The sequence below is a fragment of the Rhea pennata genome, chromosome 10 (assembly GCF_028389875.1).
Source record: "Rhea pennata isolate bPtePen1 chromosome 10, bPtePen1.pri, whole genome shotgun sequence".
Classification (NCBI taxonomy): domain Eukaryota; kingdom Metazoa; phylum Chordata; class Aves; order Rheiformes; family Rheidae; genus Rhea; species Rhea pennata.
In genome coordinates, this window is record NC_084672.1 from 2741743 (window position 1) to 2769265 (window position 27523).

Here is a 27523-nt window from a genome sequence, read left to right on the forward strand (position 1 = left end):
AAAATGTATGCAAACAAAACAACAGGCTGTGCTAACAGTCTTTATTAGTTTTGAGAGACTTGGACACTGGAGAGATATTTATAGATTTTTTTTTTTTTTTTTTTTTTTTGACATTTAAATCATCATTAAAACCGTATCTGGATATCCCAATCACATTGCTCTGAAGATCCTTAGATTCGCACAGCGTACCCACCTTCTGTTTTTAATGAACTGAAACATAAGATTAATCCTGAACTCCTTTTGCTTAGTTTTTGCAATAGCTTTATCAGTACTATGTTAAATGCTGAAGATGCTTGCTGCAATTTTTAAATATATTCATCCATACTTTCTTTGACAAGTCTTAGTACAAACAGATTCAAGAAAAATGCTCACTATGCTTTTCTGTCATTCCTCCCTCCTCCTCCCCCTTAAAAAACAAAAAATATCAAGCTCACATTATATGAATGGTAAAGGTTCTTGCCTGACTATATTCCTATTTTGGAAAAAATGTATGAAATGAGAAACTTACAGAATCTAAGTACGAGATGCTACTGCAAAGTCTCTTCACCCTGCTATAAAAGGTGCTTGTTATTTTAATAAATTAATTTTGTAACATTTACTGAGGTCAAACTTAAGCTTTCTCCAGTGTCCCATCTGAGCTAGTTCCAAAACTGTTTGGATAAACTGCACAATTGCTGGACAATGGACTGTTGGGCAAAAAGGAAGATACATTGTAGATTTTCATATTTTATGAATGAAAATTAGAAGTGAATGAACAAGAAATAGCGAGTAAACACACATAGTGCTAGCACAAAAGCTGTAGCTAAAAGCTAGAAAATGTTTTTTAAGTGTCACTGCACAGACCTTCGTATGGCAGACTATGATACTGTTTGGCCCATAACAATTCTCTAGCTGTGATCTGAAAGACTTTGCTAGGGGAGACACTAAATTAAAAGGTACTTCAGACACCATCAAAAACAACACATAAGATCACCATCACGGCTTGGTCTGTGACATACGGTCACAGCAAGGCCAAGTCTCAGTCTGGTGGAAGTAATAAATTAATGGAGCCAGAAGGCAGTCAACACTTTGCTCTACTTCCTTCTACTGAAAAGAAAAAGGGAAAGATAGTTGTATGCCAAAGGCCCAGAAGTCATGGAGTTGTGAATTTTTTCCTGCAAATTAGTAACAGCCCCTAAATGTGTGTGGAAACCTAAGTCACTGTTTCAGTTCAACTATGTTACCAGTACAAAACGGCAAAAAGAGAAGACTGCACCTTTGATGTGAACAGCAGGTCTCATGCTGAGCAGAAGCAGCATTAGGCTTTTTACTTTAAATTTAAGCCCACACAGTTTCAGACCTACTGACAAATCTCTGAATACTCTGATGAGTTAATAGATTGCACACTGAGCTGATAAGAACATTGGAAAAGAGATCTGTATTTCTATTAACTGTGACTTTCACGTAGAGTTCCTCCGAAGAGGGCGTTTCAAAATATTTCTCACATACAGGAATGCAGGACACTCAGTAAGTCACCAATTAGCTACCATGGCCTGGTTGACACCAGCCACTCTCATACTTTCCCTCGTTCCTGCAGCTGGTTGGGGCCCTGGGAGCAGCCACAGCAGAATGACTGAAGAGGCAGCAGCTTGCCTACATAAGTGACTGTAGCAATGCTGAAGTGGAAAGAGAGAAAGACTTAAGGAGAACAAGCTATAAATACTGGGTTTTTTGGAGACGCATGTATACAAAACCCAAATATATTAACCAACTGGATTTTGCAAAGTAGGTGCAACTGCATCTTTTTTGTAAAATTATAAAACATTCCAAGCTGCTTGGCTTCTCTCGCAACAGTTCCCACTACCACCCCAATTTGATATGATGCTGGAATATTTCCAGAATACAAAGTGCTGAGGTAGAAACTATGAATAAGAACAGCAATGGCAAGTTTGTTTCTTGTTTGATCACTGGAATCTTGATAACTATACCATAACGTATAGTAAACTCAAAAGCTATAAAATCTATACTTACAGACATGTAGGAGCGTGTGCCAACAAACGAGTTTGCCATAGAATCTATCAGTTGTCCACTGACACCAAAATCACAAAGCTTGATTTCACCTCTAGAGTTTACCAAAATGTTAGATGGTTTAACATCTGGAAAAAAATGAATGGATGATTTATATTTATAATCTATAAAATGGGAAATTTGACAATGAAAGTAACATGAAAAGTGAAAATTACCATGTGTCTCCCTTTGTTCTCCTTTTAGCTATAACACAATTCCTAGCCCTTCTCTGGGAACACTCAAGAGATTTGGTTCCCTACCCAGTTCCATTTCATAGGCTATTTATATTCTATATTCTGTAAACTCTCCAAATGAAGAGAAACTTTTTGAAATACAGATGCAAAGAGACTGTTAGTTTAAGACTGAATATCATCCACTTTCTTGGCTTTCAAATGTTTGGTTTGGACAACTACTACCTCCTTGTGATGAAAAACATTCAAAATATGCTGACACGTGCCTTCAAACTTAATTCCTACTTAACGACATTCTGTTGTCTAAAGTACTTAATAAAGGGGCTCTATATATCTAGCAACACAATTCTTAACATTTTTTAAAACAAAAAGCTGCAAAAAATAACTATCTTACTATTGAAATGCTGCACTTAAAATACTTGGAGACTGTTTACCTGTGATAGAACCTCTCCATGATTTCAAATTCTGCACTTAATCTAAATGGAAACTTAATGAGGGTCACTGGTAGCTAGGCAACTAATAACAGCTATTTACGAATGCAGAGATATTGAAAATAATTCTTTAGTATTTCTGAGATAAGTATTAAAATTTTTCTAATACCACTTACTGCTTATCTTGTCATTATGTTATCAAGCTAATTAAACAGCTCACATTCGCAAACTAACGCCACAGATTAATAATAAAACTATCACTTTCTTTAAAACCCATTTAGAGTGCCCAGTACAGCTTCTCAGAGTTCCTACTCAACAGGGGATGTCTGACCACTGTGGACCACATTGAGGTAATTTGTTAGTTTGGTTAACCTCACTCAAATCAGTGCAATCAAATCAGGGTGTGTGTGTGAGTGGGGGGGAGGTGATACCTGCACTAGAACATTTAGTTGTAATCAGTTAAAATATCAGACACGCCATGCATTACGCAAGCAGTTAAAATATACAAAGATTTTAAAAGGTCATGGAAATGGCTACAAACAGACAGGTAAAGCAAAGCCTAAAGCAGCTTTCAGGAAATTGGCTACTTTAACTCAAGACAGACAAATAAACATAGACTTGAAAACACAATTTCACTTTAGACTGCTGCTATTTAAGAGCTGATCCAGAAGGCTACAGTCTGTAGCCTTCTTCATCATTTTCACTTTAAAATACTTAAAATACATTCCAGGTACCTTTCATTTCAGTGACTAAGGAACGAAGTCTAGTTTGGGACATCAACAGGATGTCACTGGAAAAGTGTTACTAATGTGGCTCCTCATCACTAGAAGAGATCTCCATGCAAAAGCTTATGCCTCACTGAATGGGGATCAGTGGAGACTTGAAATTAGGAGGAAACTATATTTTAGTTGTCTACCTCCTACTGCCGCCCCCCCCCCCCCCCAAAACAAAACGACAACAAAAAAAAGCACACACGCTATCCAAAAGGTAAAAATTACATGCTTTCAGAAATTCTGTTTGATTCTGGCTACAGTTTGATTCCTGACATCACCTCCCCCAAACAGGAAACTGAAATTGTCCAGGCACCCTGAAAACAGTGTTTCATGGTGATTTGTGTATGCAAGTTCTTCTAGGCTCAGCTACACCATAGTGAGCCTAGAGCATGTCCACTTAGCTTCGAGCAAGCATCAGCCCACAGAAAATCCACACAGTGATCTAACATATAAGCTATGCCATGGTCTTAACACAGGCAAAATTACGCATCTTCCTTCCCCTACAAAGAAAGTTTTTGCTTAGGACAGTTTTCCTCCTTATGAGATAGGTCCCAGAAAAGGGACATGTATTTTATGTTTATTTATTCATTTTTTTAAAAAATCCCACCCCCAGGGAAAGTAACTGGCTTATATACATGCTTTTTGCCACACGTTTAGCTCCTCTAAGAGAGGCACAGGTCCTGGGCAAGTTCTGGAGCTATTTACCAGGCAGGAACCAAACCGTTACCCATTGGTTAACTCAGGACAAGGAGCTCACAGAGATGCACAGGACCTCAGCAGAGGCACATGTTGGTGTCCTTCTGGGCTGACAGCCAGACCTGCAAATTCTGTCTCCTTTGTGGAAGCTTTGTCTATTTGTTGATACCTCACCAGAATTACCATTCACAATGTAAAGGAAAAATCCAACCAGAGCTTAACATATTTTAGAACTCCATGAAAAAGAAAAATGCAGATGTTGGTCAGTGCAGTGAAGCTGGTAGCAGAAATTACAAAGATTCCTAGCTATCCAGGAATCTTCACCTAAAGCTCTGTTTAAGATCAGGGTAGAAGAAATAATGTTCACAAAATACTTTGTAAGTACTGCAGAGCCTAGATAGATTACAAAGGCCATATTTATATTTGTATTACTCACATTAGCACATCTACTAGTTCAGTTCAGAATGCAAAAAAAGATACACACTTATCTCTCTACAGGCCATGAACATTCATCATTAGATGGCAAAACATAACGTTAGTATTCCCCTTTTGAAACTATACTCTCATCATAAGCATTTTAGGTGTTCTGGAATCCACCCAGTCTTTTGAAGACTTAACTTTTAACTTCAGTGTCTCTCACATACCATAACTTTCTTATAATATCAGTGCAAACTGTGACTACTCAGTGGAGTTTTATATAAAGCTTATCATTCCTTGAGCATTTTAATTTTCTTCTCAAAGCTCCCAATGCGATTAGAATGTGATGTCTGGAACACTGTTGTCTTTTTGCCCCTCTAAATGTAGCAAGCTATGCTATTTTAACTACAGAATGTCTGCACACTTAAGTAGTTTCTCTGGAAACCAGAGAGATCTGTATTGCTAAATGGAAGACAAATATCAAACTATCCTTCAAAATGTATGTTGCAACTTGCAAGAAAATAAGAAATCTAGAAAGGAAAATCAAGTATGCCGCAGAAGCAATGTATTTAAATCTTAAAATGAAAGAACATTCCCTATGTCAGTCCAGACAACCCAGAAACAGAGCCACGCACTTCTAAGAAAAAGTCCTTAGCCAGTCCTCCAGAGGGATGGTTACGTGACTCTGAAAAAGGGAGCTAGTTAATACAAAGCAGTCATCAGGACTTCTAGTAGGCCATGTAACTTCTGTAGGATGTATGCCTGAGCTCTGCTCCCTGTCACAGGTACCAAAGTACTTATTCAAAATAATGAAGCCCCTGGATATTACCATAACATCATCAGGCAAATAACTTTTTGTATGAAAGTCACTGAGTAGCCAAACATACAAGAACATATTTGTCTTGCAGCACATCGTTATCCTTTAGTCATCCAAACAACAATAACACACACAAAAAAAAAAAACAAAACACAAAACAAAAATTTGTCCTCATTTACCACAAGTTCTCAATTGCAAGAGTGACTTCTGAGAAACGGAGAAACACAGCCTAGAACTGGCAAGACAAAGGAGCAATACTCTACACATTAAAACCAGTAACAAATGGGAATGCAGTAAACAAACTAAGGTCAATATATATCAATTAACTACAAGTAGGAGTTTCCTAAGAGCTTTTTCTATTATGATTCATGCTTTGAGCAATCTCCCAAAGCAGGATCTTATAAGGATATTCTAGGAAGTAAAATACTAGAACAGGCCATTGGCAAGATCCCTGTTGTGCTCCATCTCCTACCTTAGAGTTGCTGGCTGCAACCTGAGTTCAGGAATCACACAAAGCACTTGCTATGCACTATGAGAATTTCCAGAGAGAACTACATCACAGAATAATCAATAGTAACTAAGATTATAGTCTCATTAGTTTATAGGATTTTTATTCATCTACAGGAAAAAAAAAATCAGGAAAAAATATCCATTTTTCTTAATTTCCTGAAACAATATACTTTGTAAGTAGTTGCATGAAATTTCTTGCCTTTCTATTTGGTGGCCTCTGGTATTAACCACAAAAGTAAACAGGAATTCCCCCAAAGGGGTATTTTCTATACCATTCACTGTTACAAATAGTTTTATTAAACAGAATAGAAGCTATTATGGAAACATTTACAGTAGTTACGATCCTTACCCTCTCCTTTCCTGTGCATGCTTTGTATCCCACCAATTTGTCTTTCAGAATTTTTGCAATTTCTATCATGTCTTTTCAGAGAGGATCAAAACAAAGCATGGGAATCCAGATGAGCTAATACACTATTAAAAAGACCATGGTTTCCATTCCTTCCTTAATAACCCCTAGCAGCTTTTTTCCTTTGGCTGTCTGCAACAACATTCCAATACTACTTTCTCAGAGGTCACAGTTAGTTCAGGACGCATCTGTGCATGTAAAGAGTTTAAGCCGAACCTCATGTTGAGCAGCTACCATGTCCCAATTGTTTTGTTTTGTGTGTGGTTTTGTTTTCTTCTTCAGTTCATGATTCTCACTACTTTTTGATCAATCCAAACAAATGCGTCACTGCTAAGTTTGCCAATTCACTTTTTTTTTGTATATAAAAAATATACATTTTAATGCTGACCTGAAAGAATGGAATAATTTGTGTAACAGCAGTCTCTTGCACCCAGTATGCCATGTGCTAGTTTCTCTGTAGCATTACAGAAGAATTGTTAACAAAATCCTTACCCGTGTGAAACTCTTATAATATTACTATATGGGAAGAGTTCACAAAAGTCCTTTGTTTTACCTCCCAGTAATAATGCTGACATGTCCATTGCACTAGCCATCATCAAATCCCAATCACACCAAAGTACCCAGTTCTCTTATTTTAAAAAGAGTACTTTGATGGTGTTACATAGGCCAAGAAAAACATATTGTCTCCTCAGCTTTTCTGTATATACATATATGTATTAGCATGCCTGAAAATACATTTCTAATGATAAAAAGTGTCAAAAAAATAAACACAGTCATTTGTCCTTTATTTTTTTTTTTCTAAGCTACGGAGAGAAGAGCTGGACCAATAAAGCATTACGTGATATTTGTAACCACCTGAATTAAACTAAATGTTTTTTTTCAGTCAGATTTGTACGCAGAGCAAAAAGGTGAGCATTTGATTCATGAAATATTCATTAATGGGCAAGACTAGTCATGAAATCAAACCATAATTGGGTATGAGTTTCAAAGGAGCGATCTCATAAACAAAAGCTTTTTTCTCCCACCCTGAAGTTGTATTTTGTAATCTTATATTCAATTCAAACAAACAAACAAACAAAAAACACAAACACTCAGCACTCATTTGGTGGATAGGCGATACAGCTATTACATTGTGAAACAGGTCTCATATCCAAGATACAAGCTTACACTTTGCATCTAAGCATTAAAACATGTCTTACAGTAATCACCTACCTCTGTTTTCCATGGTAAACTCAGTGGCCAGGGCAATGCTACAAGCTTTTGCAGGTATTGAGATGTCAGATGCAGGTAATAAAACACAATTATACAATAAATACATCACTGAAAATAGGAGTTACCACAAACTTTGCTTTCTTTAGATAGAAAAACAAGATGCACTTTTTTTGGTCTTCTGTTGCTATGTGAAGATGTCCATTTATTTTATGTCTTCCACACTCAACACAACACAAAAAAGCTCTACTAAACCAACGCCAGTTGCACATATTTTCCCCATGGGGACAGGGTGAGTGAGAACAAGCAGTACATGTTAGGTGTTAGTAACACCATGTCAGTGCAGTACTACAGACACTAAGGGCAGACTACAGGGATTAAAGAAATTAAGACAAAAACTCTAATTATTACACTTGTGTCACCAAAATAGTGCAAACCCAGTTACACCAGCAAAAACATGCTTTTACTAGTCATATTTATTTCAGCTGGGGTTCCAGAAATAGACGGGCTGGAAAAGAATAACTACACAAGAAAAATCTTCACTTGCACAAGAACTGTTTTCCCTGTATAACATCTTCTAAAAAGGCATTAGAAAGAAAATAAAATCGTAAGTAATTCCTATGTTCTCACAAAAAGGCTAAGCATCTAAGACATCAAAGAGCAGATAAGTCAGTACATTTACAACACATTCGTCCATTTTAAATCCAGGTTTAACATTCAGAGATGCTTTATCTAAGCATGTTCTGAGACCACTAAACCCTATTGACACAGTCTGAGTCTACGATGGGTCAGAAATATGTATTTTTAGCATATTGCATTTTTTTCAGATACCATTCCCTCCTTATTCAGTGGGACCACACAATAGCGCAATCAACATAGAGCCGGGCATCAACCAATTCCAGAAGAGAACCTCACGCTCATGCCTTGCTCAGCAGCATATGGGAAGTAGAACCAGGGCCCTCCTCAGCTAGGCCAATAAGCTGTAACGGGTCAGAATAGCATGTCTTCAATCTAGTAACTTCAGAACCAGCATCAAAGCGGGGCTTGCGCTGATCCACATGCTTAGAAGTAACTTCTGATGCAGCCACTACTGTGAGGCTAAACTGCACTTAAGGATCAAAATAGCTTTCTTTTGGATTTGTCAGGTTTACAGATCATGAAATTAAAAATAAAATAGAATTGGCTCAACAGATAGATAAGTAAGAGCAACCTCAAAATCCCAAAGCAATTAACAAACAAACCAGTGCTGTGGCTGAATTAAGGACTACAAAATACAACAGTCTTTCTTCCAGTATGTCCTAAAATAAGATGACTTCCTTCCCAGGAGTCTTCCTTATGCTCTGAAGAGAGACAATTACTATCAGAAATATTTATAAAGTTCACCTCCTCTATCCTCCTTTTTCCTAGGAGAGAGCTATAATTAATCATTTATTAAAAAACAAAAACCTCAAACACCCCAAAATACTAGCAAAAACCAGCAATGTATAGGAAACAGTCTATCTAACATGTAAACTGATGCTACAATGGATTGTACAAACTAGGATTGCTAATTACTCTTTTTATGTTCTGGCTAACAAATGGAAACTCAGATGCGTATCAAGTGACTCCTAATGAACGTACTTTTATGATCTGATTTCATACAGTATGAGAATTACAGAACAGTTGGCATAGTTTATGCATGCTGCCACGATCACCGTAATGAATAGTGCCATTCAAACAAAAACATGAAATGATCCAACTCTGGTCGTCAGTTTACACTGATGTCAGGAATGGAGTTTATTACTTTACCATATCGAGTATCATTTTTGCTTTTACAGAACATGTAACAGATTAATGAAACAGCTGGATTTAAAAGAGAGCAACAGTAAGATATGCTGAAAATAACATTTATTCTACAGTAAAGTCTAAAGACTCCAGCAGATGTCTCAGAAATGACACATCCATTTTACATAAATACACGTTTTTAAAAACCTTTAGGCATAAAAGAGAACCAGTTCTGTATGGTAGATGTCTAAAAATAACATGTGAACCTGACATAGCCAGTAAAATACAGACTTTAAAGCTACCATTGTTCTAATAGCAATAATGAATACTGAATTCTTCAACTAATTTTAGGTCAAAGGTTTTGATTGAGAATCTCTTCAAAGATTTTTTTTTAATTACGCTTAACAGACCTGTTGCTACTAAAAGAAGAGTAGTTGCAGTGAAGAAGTCATGATACAGCTCAACAGAGCTTTTTTTAACATAGTCTCTTCCTTTGTGAAGAAAATTATCAAGCAGGGCACATTTGCCTTTGCAAAGAGGTTGGCCAGCCTAGTAAAGAGGGCTTTAAACTAGGTAGGAAGCGGGAGGGGGAGTGTCATACAGACAGGGTAGACAACAAAACACAAGTTGGGCTGGGGGGCCTCCAATGGGTGCATGCAGCTGAGGATGTGCATTTGGGACATGGCTATCAGAGACCCCCGTACACCCTTCCTGAGAAACCTGCAGGCATGACCACCTCTTTGAAATGCCTGTACACCAATGCACGCAGCACGGGGAACAAACAGGAGGAGCTGGAGATCTGTGTGCGATCGCAGGGCGATGATCTCATTGCAATCACGGAGACATGGTGGGATAGCTCACAACTGGGACGCTGTCAAGAATGGCTATGTGCTTTTTAGGACAGGCCAGGAAGGCGAGGTGGTGGAGTTACTCTTTATGTGCGAGAGCAACTGGAACGCATCGAGTTCTGCCTAGGGGTGGAGGAGGCAGTTGCCAGCTTATGAGTAAAGATCAAAGGGCAGGCTAACATGGGGGACACTGCTGTGGGTGTCTACTACAGGCCACCTGACCAGGAAGAGAAAGTTGATGAGGCCTTCTATAGACAGCTGGAAGTAGCCTCACAATCACAGCCCTGGTTCTCATGGGGAATTTCAGCCACCCTGATATCTGCTGGAAGAACTACACAGCAAGGCACAAACAGCCCAGGAGGCTCCTACAATGCATTGATGATAACTTCTTGTCACAGACAGTGGAGGAGCCTACGAGGAAGGGTGTCCTGCTGGACCTTGTCCTTACCAACAGAGAGGGACTGGTTAGAGATGTGAAGGTTGGGGGCAGCCTTGGCTGCAGTGACCATGAGATAGCGGAGTTCAGGATCCTGCAAGAAAGAAGTACGGCAACAAGCAGGATTGCAACCCTGGACCTCAGGAGAGCGGACTTTGAGCTCTTCAGAGACCTGTTTGGTGGAATCTCATGGGTTAAGGCCCTAGAAGGAAGGGGGGGTCCAGGTGAGCTGGCTAGTATTCAAACATCACTTCCTCCAAGCTCAAGAGCAGCACATCCCTCTGAGTAAGAAGTGCAGCAAAAGGGGCAGGAGACCTGCATGGGTGAGCAAGGAGCTCTTGGCCAAATTCAGACAGAAGAAGAAAGTACACAGAATGTGGAAGAGGGGACAGGCTACTTGGGAGAATTATAGGAATGCAGTCAGAGTATGTAAAGATGCGGCGAGGAAGGCTAAGGCCCAGCTGGAATTGAGTCTTGCAAGGGAAGTTAAGGACAACAGGAAGGGCTTCTTCAAATACATCAGCAGCAAGAGGAGGACTAGGGAAAATGTGGGCCCGCTACTGAATGGGGCAGGGGCCCTGGTGACAAGGGATATGGAGAAGGCAAAATTACCGAATTGCTTCAGTCTTCACTGCTAAGGGCAGCCCTCATGAATCCTGCAGCCTGGAGACAAGGGAGAAAGTCTGGAGAAGGGAAGACTTTCCTTTGGTTGAGAAGGATAGGATTAGAGACCTTCTGGGCAGGCTAGACATCCACAAATCCATGGGCCCGGATGGGAGGCACCCACAGGTACTGAGGGAGCTGGCAGATGTTGTTGCCAGGCCACTCTCCATCATCTTGGAAAGGTCCTGGAGAACTGGAGAGGTGCCTGAGGACTGGAAGAAAGCCAGTGTCACTCCAGTCTTCTAAAAGGGCAAGAAGGAGGACCCAGGCAACTATAGGCCGGTCAGCCTCACCTCCATCCCTGGAAAGGTGATGGAACAGCTCATTCTGGATGTCATCCCCAGACATGAAGGAAAAGAAGGTGATCAGAAGTAGCCAGCATGGATTCACCACGGGAAAATCCTGTTTAACCAACCTGATGGCCTTCTATGATGGAATGACTGGCTGGGCAGATGAGGGCAAAGCAGTGGACGTTGTCTACCTTGACTTCAGCAAGGCTTTTGATACTGTCTCCCATAACATCCTCCTCGAGAAGCCCAGGAAGCGTGGGTTAGACAAGTGGACAGTGAGGTGGATTGAGAACTGGCTAAAAGGCAGAGCTCAGAGGATCGTCATCAGCGATGTGGAGTCTAGTTGGAGGCCTGTGGCTAGTGGCGTTCCCCAGGGCTCAGTTCTGGATCCCATCCTGTTCAACTTCATCAATGACCTGGATGAGGGGATGGAATGCCTCCTTGGCAGGTTTGCTGATGATACCAGGGAGGGAGTGGCTGACACACCAGAGGGCTGTGCTGCCATTCAGAGAGACCTGGACAGGCTGGAGAGCTGGGAGGAGAGGAACCTCATGAGGTTCAACAAGGGCAAGTGCAGACTCCTGCACCTAGGGAAAGATAATCCTAGGCACCAGTACAAGCTGGGGGCTGACCTGCTGGAGAACAGCTCTGCAGAGAAGGACCTGGGAGTGCTGGTGGATGACAAGCTGACCATGAGCCAGCAATGTGCCCTTGTGGCCAGGAAGGCCAATGGTCTCCTGGGGTGCATTAGGAAGAGTGTTGCCAGCAGGTGGAGGGAGGTGATCCTGCCCCTCTACTCAGCCCTGGTGAGGCCTCATCTCGAGTACTGTGTCCAGTTCTGGGCTCCCCACTACAAGAGAGACATAGTGCTACTGGAGAGAGTCCAGCGGAGGGCTATGAAGATGATCAGAGGGCTGGAGCACCTGCCCTGTGAGGAACGGCTGCGAGAGCTGGGCCTCTTCAGCCTGGGGAAGAGAAGACTGAGAGGGGATCTCATCAATGTGACACCTGAAGGGAGGGTGTCAAGGGGAAGGGGACAAACTCTCCTCAGTTGTCCCATGGGACAGGACAAGAGGCAACGGGCAGAAACTGAAGCACAGGAAGTTCCACCTGAACGTGCAAGGAAATTTCTTCACTGAAAGTGTGACGGAGCCCTGGACCAGGTTGCCCAGAGAGGTTGTGGAGTCTCCTTCTCTGGAGATATTCAAGGCCTGCCTGGATGCAACCATGTCTACCATGCTCTAGGTGACCCTGCTGCTGAGCAGGGAGGTTGGACTAGATGATCTCCAGAGGTCCCTTCCAACCTTACTGATTCTATGGTTCTATGATTCTATGTAGTTACAAAAAAAAAAATACTCATAGGCATCTTATTGTGACTGCTTTCTGCTTTTTTTTTCCTTTCTTAACTGAATATGGAAATATCAACTACATAAAAAGCTTCCCTCCATACACAAGTTGCTAATATTTTAAATAAAGATGCTGCCCACAAACATACTACACAGTGTAAGTCTTCACTGCAGCTACATTAGGCAGGTAAGCTGTTGCTGCAGGTAGAAATGGGCAAGGGTATCTTCAGAGCGCAGCACTGTCTGTGAAACTGCAGCCTCTGTTTCTGCACCTGCCTGTGTTTACCTAGAAGTATATCACTTTTTCTTTTGTGCTGAAAAAGTATTATTTTCTCCTAGAAATTGCAGGGTAACATATCTGTTATTTAAGGAGAAATACAGGTTGCATCACTCAGGTCCTTTAACATACGACTATCTTCACTGTAAAGCAAGTACTTCCAGTCTCAAGTTAGAGCCCCAGCTCTATCACATACTCACAATTAGACAAGCCACCTTGGCAGCAAGCTAACACAAACACAGAAGTTGTGTGTGTGCATGTAATACAAGGGTATTGGGTGAAAGTGTGACAAGCCCACATGAACTGCAGGAAGGTAACAGAAGTCATTAAAGTACTCGATGGCCATACAAATGAAATTTAAATAAGGAAAGCCTTACACTACATAAAATAACCCCCCAAATCAAAATCATGTTGAAGCATAAAGAACAAACACAGGAAAAAATAGGTATTTTAACTTGAATAAAAACAATATGAAAGAAAAGTTTATCATAAAATTGTATCTCACCTCTATGCATTATCTTGTGCTTTTCTCTCAGATACGTGAGTCCTTTTATTACCTAGACATATAAATAAATTTTAAAAAATTCAGTTTGAGAAAGAGAACTGTGCGGTTTTTCTGTGTAAGAGTCAAGATGTTTATATGAATGCAACATGGAATAGAAATTCTAAAATGTAATTTTTGCAAATCAATATTCTGTTTAAACTTTTATCTCTTACTCACACTTAAGAAGAAACAAACAAAAAAACAATCAAATCATTACTGGAAACTTTGTACCCACACCCTGTTGCACAACAGATATGTAAAGAGTAACAGTCACTTTTTTTTTTTTAATTAAAAGATATCATTTTGTTGATTCCGTTCTTATCCAGAAGCACCAGCTGATACAAAAGCAGAAAATCAAAGCAAACACAATGGAATGTGTGTTACACATTCCAATGCCCTGAGGTACCAAATAACGACAAGTACAGAGATATTTTTTTTAAGAGGAAAGCAACACATTTAAAAATCCAGTAATATCCACCTGTCTCACATCTTGTGGTTCCCAACTACTTTTTTCCTGATGTTAGCATGCTAAGATGCACAAGTACCCACTTCCAGCCCTTGAGAGCAACAAACTTACCGCAATACTAACTTTGCCCAATATCTGTTCTGGAATTCTTCCAGCCTTTTTCAGTACTTGATCCAAGGAGCCACCATCCTAATAAGTGTTCAAAATATAACCAAATTTGTCTGAATTTTTAAACAGAACTACAATCTAAAGGATACATTCAATGATGAAAATGGTGCTTTTTAAATTTGGTTCAATATTGTTAAGGTACATATCTGAAAAAAGTGAAATCATTCAGCAGTAGGAATTAGTCAGTTTTATGTTTACTTTAAACAAACATTTGGCCCGTAACCACATCCACTCAAATGGACACATCACACAACGATCTGCTGTACTTGTATTTCCACAGCTTGGCTGTTGTTAAGAAAGGTCCATAAATAGTTGTTGACTAAGCATGTGGAATTTAAGAGGCTTCTGCATCTTCTGGTCTATCACAATAGCATGTAACTTTTCTTGGGATGCCCACTGCATGAAACTCTCCCTTCTACAGAATGAGAAAGATTGAGGCACCACAGATTTTATGATTCCCATCACTTAGTTGAGAATAATTTATCACCATGGAAAACAAGAGTTCTACTTCTGAATATCACGTGCACTACTGGCAGCTCACGGTCATAATCAAACCCAGATCCCTCCCGCCTTCTCCCTCTGGACTAGACACTGTGCAGAGTGTTATGCAGATCTGGAGTTACTGTCCACTTCCAAGGGCAAAGGGATGATTCAGCATGGCTTTCAAGAAGGCCAAAATAGGAAGAAACATTTTTAAAGTTCCACGGCAAGTAATGGTCTTACTAATCTCATTAGGTTAAATAAATTGAATGCATACAAATGTATCCCCATCAAATTCAAATATATTCCACTGTTGCTAAGGGCTTCTGAGAAGGAAAACTAGAAGTGATACTTATTTTTAGAAACTAATTCAAGAATAGGTTTGTGCGGATTCTCTAGAATGGAGAACATACAATCTGAGAGGAAATTAGAATGTTATTTCTCAAATTAAAAGCAATATCCAGTTGTCTGGATTGTCTTTTGACATCTCACAGTACTCAAGGCAAAAGTCCAACTTGAGTAAGCAACTTCCTTCTGCCTTCACCTACCCTTTGGAAACTTTAATTGTCATTTATATATGTATGGAGAAAAGTTAGAATAGTCTTAATTATTCAAGGACTAACATCTAAAACTCTTATCAGAAGGAAAGCAGAAAAAAAGGTTAACAAATAGCTCAAAGTAGCATTTACATTTTGTAACAAAATGAAATTTGATAAAAGATATACCAGGTATTTTTTATGTGTTTTCTATTGCATATGCAGGCATACTCTCTGATCCTACTATGTAGTATTCTGGCTTTGCCTGGAGTCTGCATTTCTGGACAGCTGTCTTTGTGGAGGTACCGGTGTATCAACAGTGATGTCATCCCAGAGGAAAAAAAGTTTTCTAGACATTTCTCTGACGGTTACAAGAGGCTGAATACAACTGAATTGCCAAGAAGTGCTGGATGCAACCTTCAGGACTTTTCTGGAGTCTGTCAAATATCTTCTTCTAAGTGAGGTTATGTATTGACCTTGATAGTTTCAGGTACATGGAAGTCAAGGAAATCTGAGTATTTGAACCTTTGTCTTTTCGACCTCCAAACCTTGTTCGTATTTGGAGTTACATTCTGTGACTTGGTGCTAAAAATAAGAATTTTGACTGGCACTAAGAAGACTAACAGAAAACAAGAAGACTAACAGAAAAAGGAGAGAAGAATTGTATAGATTATTTTGTCTAGAAATGACAGTGGTGATATTCTCACCTAATCTCTTCTCCAAAACGGGGCAAAACCTTTCACTTAATGATCCACATTAAGCCTATAATTTAATGGCTTAAATTGGGAGGGAGACACAGCCTATAGTTTAGATTAGCAGTTTAAATAATCTACCTTCTCTTTCAATTGTGCATCTTGCTGATCAATTTCTCTGTGTGAAATTTTGTATCTAGTCTGCTATTGTCTAGATTCAGCACTAAAACACTTGATTTCATGCTGCCTTCTCTCAGATTGAGAAGTTTACTGTCGCATATATCATTCTCTGATTAGGAACCTGTAAGCCATTATGTCCTGTTACTTTTAGTTGATAACAAAGGCGATTCTTCAGCCTTTTTATTTATATATGTAATTATATACCATGGCCATGTCTCTAACACATCCCCATCTTTTAACAATTGCTAACATGCACATCTTTTTGGCATGTAACAATATAATATTGAAAAATGTCCAGATACTCATGTTATACATGTATTTTCTTCTCATTTTTCATGATAGTTTTCAATTTGGAGAAACTAACTTCTTTATAATTTCCAGTAGTTATCTGTATTTTAGGGGTGTGCACACTTCCTATTCTGCTAGCACATATTTAAAAATTGGATCACGATCACTTGTTTCTAAGCAACCATCAATTTCTTCTAAAAATTTCTGTAAGAGGAGACCAGAAAAACATTAAAACAATCACATGTACTTTTCAGAGAAAATACGGTTTCTCTTCAAAGATATGGTTTTGTCAGGAAAAAAAAAATCTTTATTTAGATTTACTGTATTTCAAATTGTTAAAAGCTTCCTCTACCAAGCAAGTGAGGAAAAGATTTGACTGACTTTTAGTCACAGAAAATTTGCTTTTAATGTTTGACTCCATATGGTTAGAGAAAGGCAAACAGATGTCTAGAAGAATGTGTACTTTTCTATCAAAATGAAATACAGTTAAAAATGTTTTTGGCATAACGAAAAAGTTGTATAAGCTCCTTCTGGTCTTGCTCACTTCCTGCACACTACCCTTTACGTCTGTATCTTCTGCAAAATTTGAAGCAAGGAGACAAACTATAGATTAATCTGAATCAGAACAAACTATAATCCCTACTAGCTATGATAATCAGAATCTACAGTTGTACCACCAATAAGTCATTGTGGACCATGTACTTTTAATACTACATAAAAAACAAAATCAAACTCAAATCAGAACAGCTGTATAAGAGCAATATTTTAAAATAAAACAAAAAAATCCCACACAGATAAAAAGAAATTGGGGACATACGTAGCATTTTGATGGAGGAAGACACACTAAAGAACAGCATAAAACCAATCATATCAATCCCAACCTCAGATTTGCAGAGTAAGTCTGAAACACAATATTTGATTCTTTATTCACACAGAAAGGTCTACCTGGTTAACTCAAGTCCTGTTGACAGTTAGGTTTTGCATTAATAGCCCGTTAACAACTTCAGCCTAAAACAGATTTACATGTACTTACCATATGTTCCATGCAAATGCTGATTTCTCCATCACTGTAAAAAGCTCCATAAAAGCCTACTATGTATGGAGAGTTGCACTCGTGTAGAACCTGTAGCTCACGAATGATCTGGTTTCGAATAGCTGGCTTGATCTCTAGATGAATTAACTGTAAAATAATCCATTCTTATTATTTCCTTAGTAGCAAAAGGCCTTTCAGGAGGAATAGGTTGCCCAAGAGGTGTGGTCTCCACCCCAGAAGGTTTTCAAGACCTAGCTGGATAAAACTGTGCAGCCTGACTCTCACAGCTGACCCTACCTCAGTAGAAGTTTGACTGGAAAATCTCCTGAGGGCCTTTCCAATCTGAGTTACTCTATGATCCAGTGAATTATCTGAAAATTAATCCATTCTTATTTTCTTAGTGGCAAAGGGTCTTTCAGAAAGGAGAAACTCTAGGATACGGCATGAGGAAGTTGAAACACCAATAGCCATGAAAGATAGTAGATTTAGAGCAACAATAAGTGAAGTAGAAGTTATCCCCAAAACAGACCACATTACACAAAACAACTGAAGTTCCCCAAGTTATCCACTCATTGTCTCTACTCCATCTCTGGACAGGAGAGCCTCCAAACCCATTTAGCACTTTCCCACTAAAAATAGCCAGAAAAGTATAATGTGAACACCAGGTTTTGTTCTTGATTATAGAACCAGTCCAAAATGGCTCGATTCCTGTTTTGATTAAGAATGTCAAAGAAAAACAGTTATTAAGGGATAATCTATTTCAACTAAGACATTCTAAATATTATATTTAGGGTATTAGCTTTTTTAATTAATATTAAATCAGTAACAGCATCTCATGGGACTGCAAAATATAAAAGGAAGTCCTGACTCAGAGTAAATTTACTGTTAGGACTCTGATTTTATATATCAATTTTTAAGAGGGTAATTTTCTTATTTAAAAATCTACCGGAGTAATATCAAATTCCAGATAAGCCTTAGACATTTTCCACTTCAATTCAAAATACTTCTATAAGAAATTTCCAACCAACAGCTAGTACAAAACAAAACAGAATGTTTAGCTTTGCAACATGAAGGGACAGCAAGAAAATCTGTCATAATTAGAACCCAGATTATCAGTAAAGGTAACTAAATTAAATTACTAAAGCTAATAAAACAATTTATGTAAGTAACAGCATTCTGAGATACACTCATTAAAGCATGAAAGAATATTTGATATGAATTATTTATGCTGCAAAAGATGGAATTTCCATCTCTTCTTTTTATGACATAATTCTCCATCATGAAGAACATTTTCTTCATTTATCCATTTTTGATGGATAGAGTTCAGTAACAAACTCTTTATGTTGAAGAAAACCCATGAATGAATTTCTAAAGGAAATGTGTCACAGGATACACTGACTCAGAAACAGCCGCCAAAAAATATCTGCACAGTTTTTGTAATGCACTAGTGGGGGGGGGGGAATCTAATAAATAATTAATTATATAAAGCATCACCAAACTGAGTCTAAATCTAAGTGGGAGATTACATGAACTTACATGATTACATAACTGTTCCGCTACACTGTTTCTTCATACAAAGCAAGAAGGGTATTTCTTTGGCAAAACAAGATTAAAAGACTCTATGGAAATCAAATTTTACTCAACATATGAAAGAAAAATAGCAGTTCTGCAAACATCTCAGCTGCATCAAATATTAACTAGGACAAAATTTCCTGTTAAACTCACAGTAGGTGAAAAAAAAAATCAAGTAAATTGATTTAGTTCTAGTAAAACTCACAGATCTGTATATTTAATAATTCTCGCCCCTTGAAAGTGGGCATTTTTCTTTGCCTCTCTCCAAATTGTAAGCAGTCTACTGAGCATGGTTTATATTAAAGTCAGTGCATGCACACTGTCCTTTAATTTTGGTAAAGATGACAAAGTGTACTTCTCTTGAAAGACTGCCTTTATTTTTTAACTTCTCAATAAAGAAATAAAGACTTTTCAGTGTGCTGTAATAATGGGATTTGAGTATGTCATATGTTTTATTCTTCTCAATGGCTAGACTGTTTCCTATGAACGAGCGTAGCATGCCAGCTTTCTGATTCCCTACAATACATTGGAGTATACCTTGACAAACTGCCTTGTAAGGAGGCAGCAGGAAGAAATGTCACCTGTGCAAGGAACTTTGCTCCTGGGAAGGAGTGCCATGAGGTACCCAAATAGAAATATTCATGCAGTATCACAGATGCATTTCCACAACTGTATTGTTTTATTTCTCGTGAAATTTTTTGAGAAAGTTAAAGCTTGTCACAAACAAGATGTTTCTTATTGATATATATATTTTTTAAATTGTTATTTATTTTACAGACTAGGTCGCAAGTGCCATTGATTGTAAAATACAAAGCTGAATCATTAACATATACCTGCCAAAGGCACAAAATTATATTTTCATATAGGAGTAATGTTCACACCACAATGAAATGTGCAAAACAGAAGCTGCCAGTGTACTTCAGTGGGGTTCTACTGATGACTGTACTCCTTTATTCTTTGTTTGAGGAGTTTTCATTTTTTCAGTATCATCTACAGAGGCCCTTTTCTGGTCTACAGCTGTGAAGGGAGATCTTAGAGGTACACCCAAAAAAAAAAAAAAAAAAAATCCTCTCTCCAAAACTTACAGCTTAGAACACAGGATATTGCCAGCTTAGAACACAGGATATTGCCACTTTCTGCAATCTACGACATTTAGTAACTTATTCTACAGCTTCTACTAATTAGCGAGCCAGTTATGTGTTTGAAAAATGACCTTTTCAGTTGTATATAAAATACATATATTTGTCAAATGGAAAAAAAGATTAAAGTAGGAATGAATAACTATCCTTTCATTGCTAACACATCAAACACTATTCTTGAAGAAGTGGGAAGCATGGGATAAATAAGTGCAACCTTTCCTAAATTTCAGAACACAACTTCCCTGAAAGTTAGTATTAAGTACTCTTCTTTGTGTTAACACTACTTATTTACAGAAATACAGTCATTATATTTATTTGGAGAAAATCTCCTTAAAAAAAAAAAAAAAAAAAACACCACACAGGTCCATAAGTTCTTGTTTTTGAGGCACTTACCTTTCTTGCCATTATAAGACCAGAAGGTTTGTGGGACACTTTGAAGACCACACCACCATTTCCTGCTCCCAGCTCACTGATCTTCTCAAAGTCATCATCCTTCAGCTCTCCAACCTTTTGTTTCTGGGTAAGGAAAGCTTCAAGGCGCTTTCGCTGCTGTTCATCCAACTCTAGTTCTTCCAGCTTCTTCTGAAGTGCTTCCAAATTCGTCCTGCCGAGCAATGAGAATGAATGGCTCAATAGCTAAGCTTGTTGAGCTTGCTCACAATGTTGCAGGATGAAGAATAATAGATCACAGAGGTCAGAGATTCAATGCAACGCACTTTTGCATCTATATGCATTATCTAGAAGGACCAGTCTTGTGTAGTCATTGCCATAAGATGTGCATTTTAGGATCCTATTTACATAAATAGCATTTTATTACAGATAAAACAATGACATAAATGTCAACAGCAAACATTCAGTTTCCCTATCTTTGCAGTTCTATCCAAATTCAGGCATGTTTAATTTCAGTACCAACAGGAGTGGGCTTAATGACTCAGCAACTTATTGTATTATTTAGAAATAATACAATATTTTCAGTACTGAATTGCCCTTCTGATATATATGACCACACTTTCAGAGAACTTCAGCAGACAACACTTTTAGCTATAAATTCTACATATGGACTTAACCTAAAAATTGAACCAATGCTAATTTAAAACAACAACAACAAAGCCTGACCTTAGCAGAGGATTTTAGGGTTTTTGTTTGTTTGTTTTTAAATCTGGTCCAATAAGCCACAGCAACAAATGATGAGGAAAAAAATCCTTATTTTCATTTACAAGTTTCAAAATGGAACACTGAACTTGCTATCAGTTTAGGAATTACTGAAGAGGGAGGACTGTTCACTTAGAAAAATAAAAGAATTACAGCCACAGAAACAGGATACAACATAATTTTTCTTGATCTGCTTTGAAGAAAACAATTATTCAGTTTTCCTCTGAAGCAGAAGAGGCTTTCTAGTTATACACACATGATACAGAGATGCCTGAGCACATGACCCACAGCAGACAAATACGCCAGTGTGATAAAACAGAACTGTCACACAGATGTTTCAGTATCACAAAAAACATCTTGCTTGCACAGCATTTATCATATCTGTGTCAGTCTTGCGCACATCTCTATTAGACTTCTTTTACATTGTTTGTTTCAATCTCAGTGTGGCATTCATTAGATACAGACATTTGCTTGCCTGAAAGCACAATCATTGCTGAAGTTCCTTGTCCAAACACTATTCTGAGGAGTCAAAAGGCTCTCAGAGATGGAAAGTATTGGTATAAAACTCTCCACAAATTTCTTCATTTACCTAGAATAGGGCATGGCAACAAAAATTATGGTAGAAAAGCTTTCCTTCTATCTAAGGTCACACTTGCCTCTTTACAGGATGGGGGGAAAAATCTGTTTCTAGCTCCTATTAGTATCACATAACTAACACTGATTTAACAGCAAAAAAATCATCAGAATGTTCTAAGCTCTAATTGCAGTACCTTACTTGCAGTAAGGTACAGAACAACAACAGCAGAGAGTAAGTTTTCAGATCCTGCTTGAATTTTTCATGACTTTTTTTCCTTCAATAACTGTAAAGTAAATGAACTTTAAGATTTTGTGAGAGTTACTAACCCAACAAAGGCAGAATCACTATTCAGAATACAATCATACAATAAAGTAATATCACCATTTTTTTAATGACATTTGAATGACAGATGGGAAGACAGAATTAGGTTTTCTTTCCATTCTTGTCCTTTGCTTGAAGCATTAGATATCATAAATTTCAAGTTTAAATAAATTGGAGGATCTGTGTCATGACAATAGTTCATGGTAATTTAATTTCAGTATTTCAAGACAGGCAGGCCTTAGGTATACTTTGGTTTTGAAAACAAAATGCTGTAAGAATACTATCCCCCTGACAGACAATTGTGAGAGTTATCTGGACCCTCACCATATAAAAGCATCACAACTAAATTGCAGTGCAAAGAACATACAGAAAGAGATAGGTAAATAAATCGCTGCATAAGAAGTTGTACAAATAAACAACACACAAGTATACAAAAGGGAATATTTAAGTCCATTCCTCTACACCAGGACTCTATGAAGAATGTTAAGGAAGCTTTTTTTAGCTAAGCGATAACATACTAGTACGCTAACATCTGCCTGCAAAAGCAGCACTAGTAGTTACTTAATCTTATATAAAACTTTTATTCAAAGACAAAAGATCCCTATTAAAATTCATGACCATTACCTTCTGCAGTCTTGGAGCTGGTTTTTCTCTGTCAACAAGCTAAGGCTTTGCCAGAGTTCCATCAAAGCAGGAAATCAAACCATCTCAGAGCTTCACTCTTCCAAGCATTACTTTAAGCAACAGGTTATCATTCAATTTACTGCTATCAATTTTCAAGCCAAGCACATACTAAACATACTGCACTAGGGAAAGAATCCAGCTTTTGTAATGTGATCATCTGAATGAAGTAGCAGAGAGGTCAGTACTGTTTTCCCTATTTGTTAAAGACACTGTGTAATTTCACAGAACACATTCAATAAATATACTTAATTAGCTAGAAATTGATAAATATGCTGCATAGCTAACACAGACAAAAACCTATGTAAAAAAACACTGTGTCTTAACTACCAGACTCATGATGTATGACTGCAAAATCTCTTCTGGACAAAGAGGGAGAACAAAAAAAAACGCCATTCTACATAAGCTTTTGGGCACCAATATATCAGGGGTTCTGTAATAGGAATTAGCGCTGCCTGCTCCTGATCAAGCAAGCTCCCTCCGATGAATGCAACATTACCTCCTCCTTTTGATACTCTAGGAAGCATGCTGACAGGGCAGTGCCCTTTTCCTGGTCTGACTGAGCATCTCCCATCTTGCCAATGGCCAAAAGTGGATGCTTAGAAAAAGAACATTGGGAAATTAAAGATAAATAAAATAAAAAAATAAAAGGGGTAAGTCTACAGCAGTCCCTCCAGTTACTACTGGGCTACAAACTTTGTGCTTCCCAGAGACACTGCTGCACATACCCTCATCCACAGATTCCTAAAGAGACAAGGTATGCTGCAGATACTATCACTTTCACCAGGTCACTTTAAGCCTATCACAATGCTCCTCCAAAGTTATCAGAGGGAATGGGGGAAAACAAAAACCACATACACACTTTTTCTAAGTATTGAGAAAACCCAAAGACTATTTATTACCACTGAAAACACGGGCATATAACAGGTGGAGGGGATACTGAGCAACCCTTCATTTCCTTGCATGAGTTTCTTACGATCACATGGGCAGGAGGGATAACAGACTATGCAGAGTACTCTCACACCCTAAACAAAGATGTGCAGAAGGCAAGAAGAGACTTCTCAGTTCATGCTTTTGGGGGCAGGCACTCCAGCACAGAAGAAGGCCCATGCTGGAACAGATGCATCCGTCATTTTGGAGCATACTTGCTCGCTTTGAACTTGCGGACAGAAAAGTAATTGCTGCTTTCAGTTTGCTAGCGTATAATGTCACAATAAAAACTGGAAAAAAACTAAGAAGAATGCTCCAAATCTTTTTAAAAATGATAAAGTGTAAGAATTTAAATTCACTTCAGTGACAGGCTAATCACATACAACCTTGAAGTCCGCATTCAAGCTGCGCTCAACAATTTCTCTTCTCATCTCAGGAAGAAAAAAGTACTTTTTTGGTAGTGGAAATAAAAACCTGATGAAGTCTTTAACAGCAATTTGTCACAGTTGTTCAAAGCTATTACTATCAGTTTTGCAAGCTGAACAATTAGTATGAGTGAAAGCATAAAGCAGTACATTCAGTTTCAGATCCACTGTCATGAGGATACAGGCTTGGGGGCTGTTTGCTAGAACGGTGACAGTAATGCTTTCCCCAAGCCTACACAACTGTCAATTTAAAGAAGAAAGTAGGCAGTTCACAACATCATTTCCATGAACAACCTCAATCAGGGAACTGAACTGAAGTATTAAGAACATCAATACATTCTGCAGTTTTGAAAGACAGACTATTCTGCATGACTGCGCTAAAGCTGGGCAATAAGACAATTTTGTTTAACTTTTCCTTTAACAAAGAACAGTTCACAGAATAACATGGAAGACAAAGTAATTACAGTAGTCTCATGGCTTACAGCACAGGCATCTATTTCCAGGCTAACTGCCCAGCACAGCCTAATGAAACTCGCTGTTAAAACAACACAAAGAAATCTAAACCCACCCCATGTCCAAAGGATTCTTATTTGGAAAAAAAATGCTATTTTTGATTTACACTTCTGTTCTTGCAATAAGGTAGAAGTCTTTCATATAATCACTCTTAAAGGTAAGGCCATGCCCAAGATACCTGCTCATTTCTAGTATGAGCTTTAACATCTGATCACATCATCCCACTTTCAGGATGCAACAGGCATGGTAGGACATATTTTGCTGTTTAATATCATCAGAAGAGAATTCTCAGAACAAGAGGCAGACAATTTTGACTAAAATCTATTCCTTAATAAAAGAATGCATGTAAAAAGAATGTATCAGAAAAGTATTGTTCTGCCTGAAAAGGTATGTCCTACCAGACTAAACTAATGAAAAAAAAAAATCTGTATTCTCTTTTTTTCAAAAGCCAAAAGACATATTTAAAATAAGAAAGGAAAACATGCCATATGACCAAGTTGTTTGGTGTTTCTGCTGCGGAGATTCCAACCACTGGCACAACTTAACTCCAAAAATTCCTCATAGGCTGACCTGTTAAATTGGGAATCCTTGCCTTAAGCCTTCTTCCTCTTTTCCTTTAGCCTAACCAATACCCCAATAAACACTTCAATCTTTCCGATTATTTTTTCCTAAATTAGAAGTGTGCCAAATAGCATGTCTGAACTGAAGAAACAGCAGCACTCACCAAAGGAAGCGAAGCCACAGACCTGAGCGGTGGTGCAAAGAGAGATTCGCGTTCTGGGTACCTCTTCCTACCAGATCTTTTTGCAACTGTTCCAGCCACCTCTTGGACTTGCAGCCGCCTGGGTGGCAGCAGCAGCCGTCAGCAGGCTCAGGCACCCCTTCTGCTTTTTAGTGCTTTGCAGTTGTTTTTAGTGCTATGGCCAAGCTATACAACTGGTTTTGCTCAATTAAAAGGCCTCTGTGGGACTTGCTGTAGTGTGGGATTCAAGTTTGCTACAAACAAGTTTTGCGACCTCAAATGATGAAAAACAAGATCACACACTGGAAATCCAAGTTCTGAACTTCCTTTTCAAAAACGTATGCACCTCTCACCGATTTCTCTCCCAGCCACCACTACCTCCACACAATCTGCCCAAAGAATCACAAAGCAGTTAACACTTGCTTACGAACAGAAAAAGAAACTTATTTATCAAGTATTTCAAGCTTAACGCAGAAGATAAAAAGAACTTACAAAATTCTGATCATCAACCTAGCTATGTGTGCTTAGAAAAGTCCTACTTTTCCACCGTTTTTAGTCTCCGAACTCAGAGTTAAAATTCAATTTAAAAAAAGCACAATAAACACAATAGCAATGGTAGTAATATCTTCAACTCCCCTATGCGGCAGATACACAACCTTAACAAATACAAAAAACCCACACACAGCATCTGTTTACAAGATCTGTGACAACGTCAAGATGAGAATTCAGAAAACTTCTATGCAACAAAGCTAAACAAGGTGGACAGAAGCAGAAACTGCCAAAATCTGCAATTAACACAACAGGGATAGGGAAACTGTCATAATATCCAGAGAGAAAATGGAAGATTTCTGCCTGTAGTGCAAATATAGGGAATGCAAAAATACAGAACACTTGCTAATACAGTCATTTAGTAAAGAAAGAGATATATATAAAGCCAAAGTCATAAAGATACAGACTATTCCTATAATTACAGAAATATTTATATACACATTCCCCGACTAGATAGAATAGCTCTATAAATAGGAATGCAATGTTGCCAAAAATGCATTTTGTGATTGTTCAGTTTGCTGCATTATATCTGCTGACTCATCTTCCCACTACACTGAAAAAAGTTCAGAAAAACTACTTCAGAAGTCTTTCAGAAGAACAACGCTGAGTTCTAAAAAACACTGAAAGAAGGAAGAACTGCCAGGAAGCTGCAAAGATTTGCTCTAAAAACCCATGAACAGATTTAAAAATGACACTTGTTTATTAGAAGAATCACATAAAGGTGGTACTGCTGTAACATTCCTGCTTCTAGCTCTCAGACTGCAATCTAAAATAATCTGCTTTGACTCACAGTTGTTTGACACATGTCGCCCAGTCACGGACACAGCCGAATGCCTCCTCCTGCCAGAGCACCTGTGAGTCAAAGGAACCCAGGCCAAAACCCACATATTTGGCCATCAAGACATGGAAGTTGGGCTGGAATTTGCTCTTCTTGTTTAGACATGACTCGGGATAACAATGACTTCTCATTTTAAGAGACAAGAGATGTTTGCAAAGAGACACTGAGCAATGAATTAGTCTTTCCTTCAAAACAGTTGTTTAACTTCTGCAGGCAATAACTGCAGAAAGGCTTGCACACATGTTCCAAAATACATGCAAGATTTTGTCCCAAGTTAACACTAATGAACATACTGTGAATTCGAAATCATTCGATTGCTAATTTCTAGCCACACATCAGTAGAGAGTCTTTAGAAAAAAATTCTCCCACTGCTTTCTTTCAAATAAAGAAAGTCCTCTGAAAGAAAGAGGCCTTTCCCCAAAATTCAGCAAGCTAGAACCTGTTATTGCCAATCTGTTAATCTTACAAAAGCCAGCAACCCCCAGGGCTGTAACAGTAGAGCAAATGTACCTTCAAGAAAATGTAAAAAGGGTAACATGGAGTAGGGCAGAAGGGAAGTTTTTTTACTGAAAAATGT

The 27523-nt window shown here is 38.3% G+C and overlaps 1 protein-coding gene across 1 annotated transcript in view; it reads right to left on the reverse strand.

Annotated features, from left to right (window-relative positions):
- The window catches only part of MAP2K1 (mitogen-activated protein kinase kinase 1), a 42664-nt gene that overhangs the window by 7716 nt on the left and 7425 nt on the right, over nt 1-27523 (reverse strand). The window contains exons 2-6 of the mRNA XM_062583856.1: nt 20612-20822; nt 17508-17654; nt 14242-14319; nt 13626-13677; nt 2011-2135 (exon numbers count right to left, since the gene is read on the reverse strand). Of these exons, the coding sequence (XP_062439840.1) occupies nt 2011-2135; nt 13626-13677; nt 14242-14319; nt 17508-17654; nt 20612-20822 (613 nt within the window). The remainder of the gene's footprint in view (nt 1-2010; nt 2136-13625; nt 13678-14241; nt 14320-17507; nt 17655-20611; nt 20823-27523) is intronic.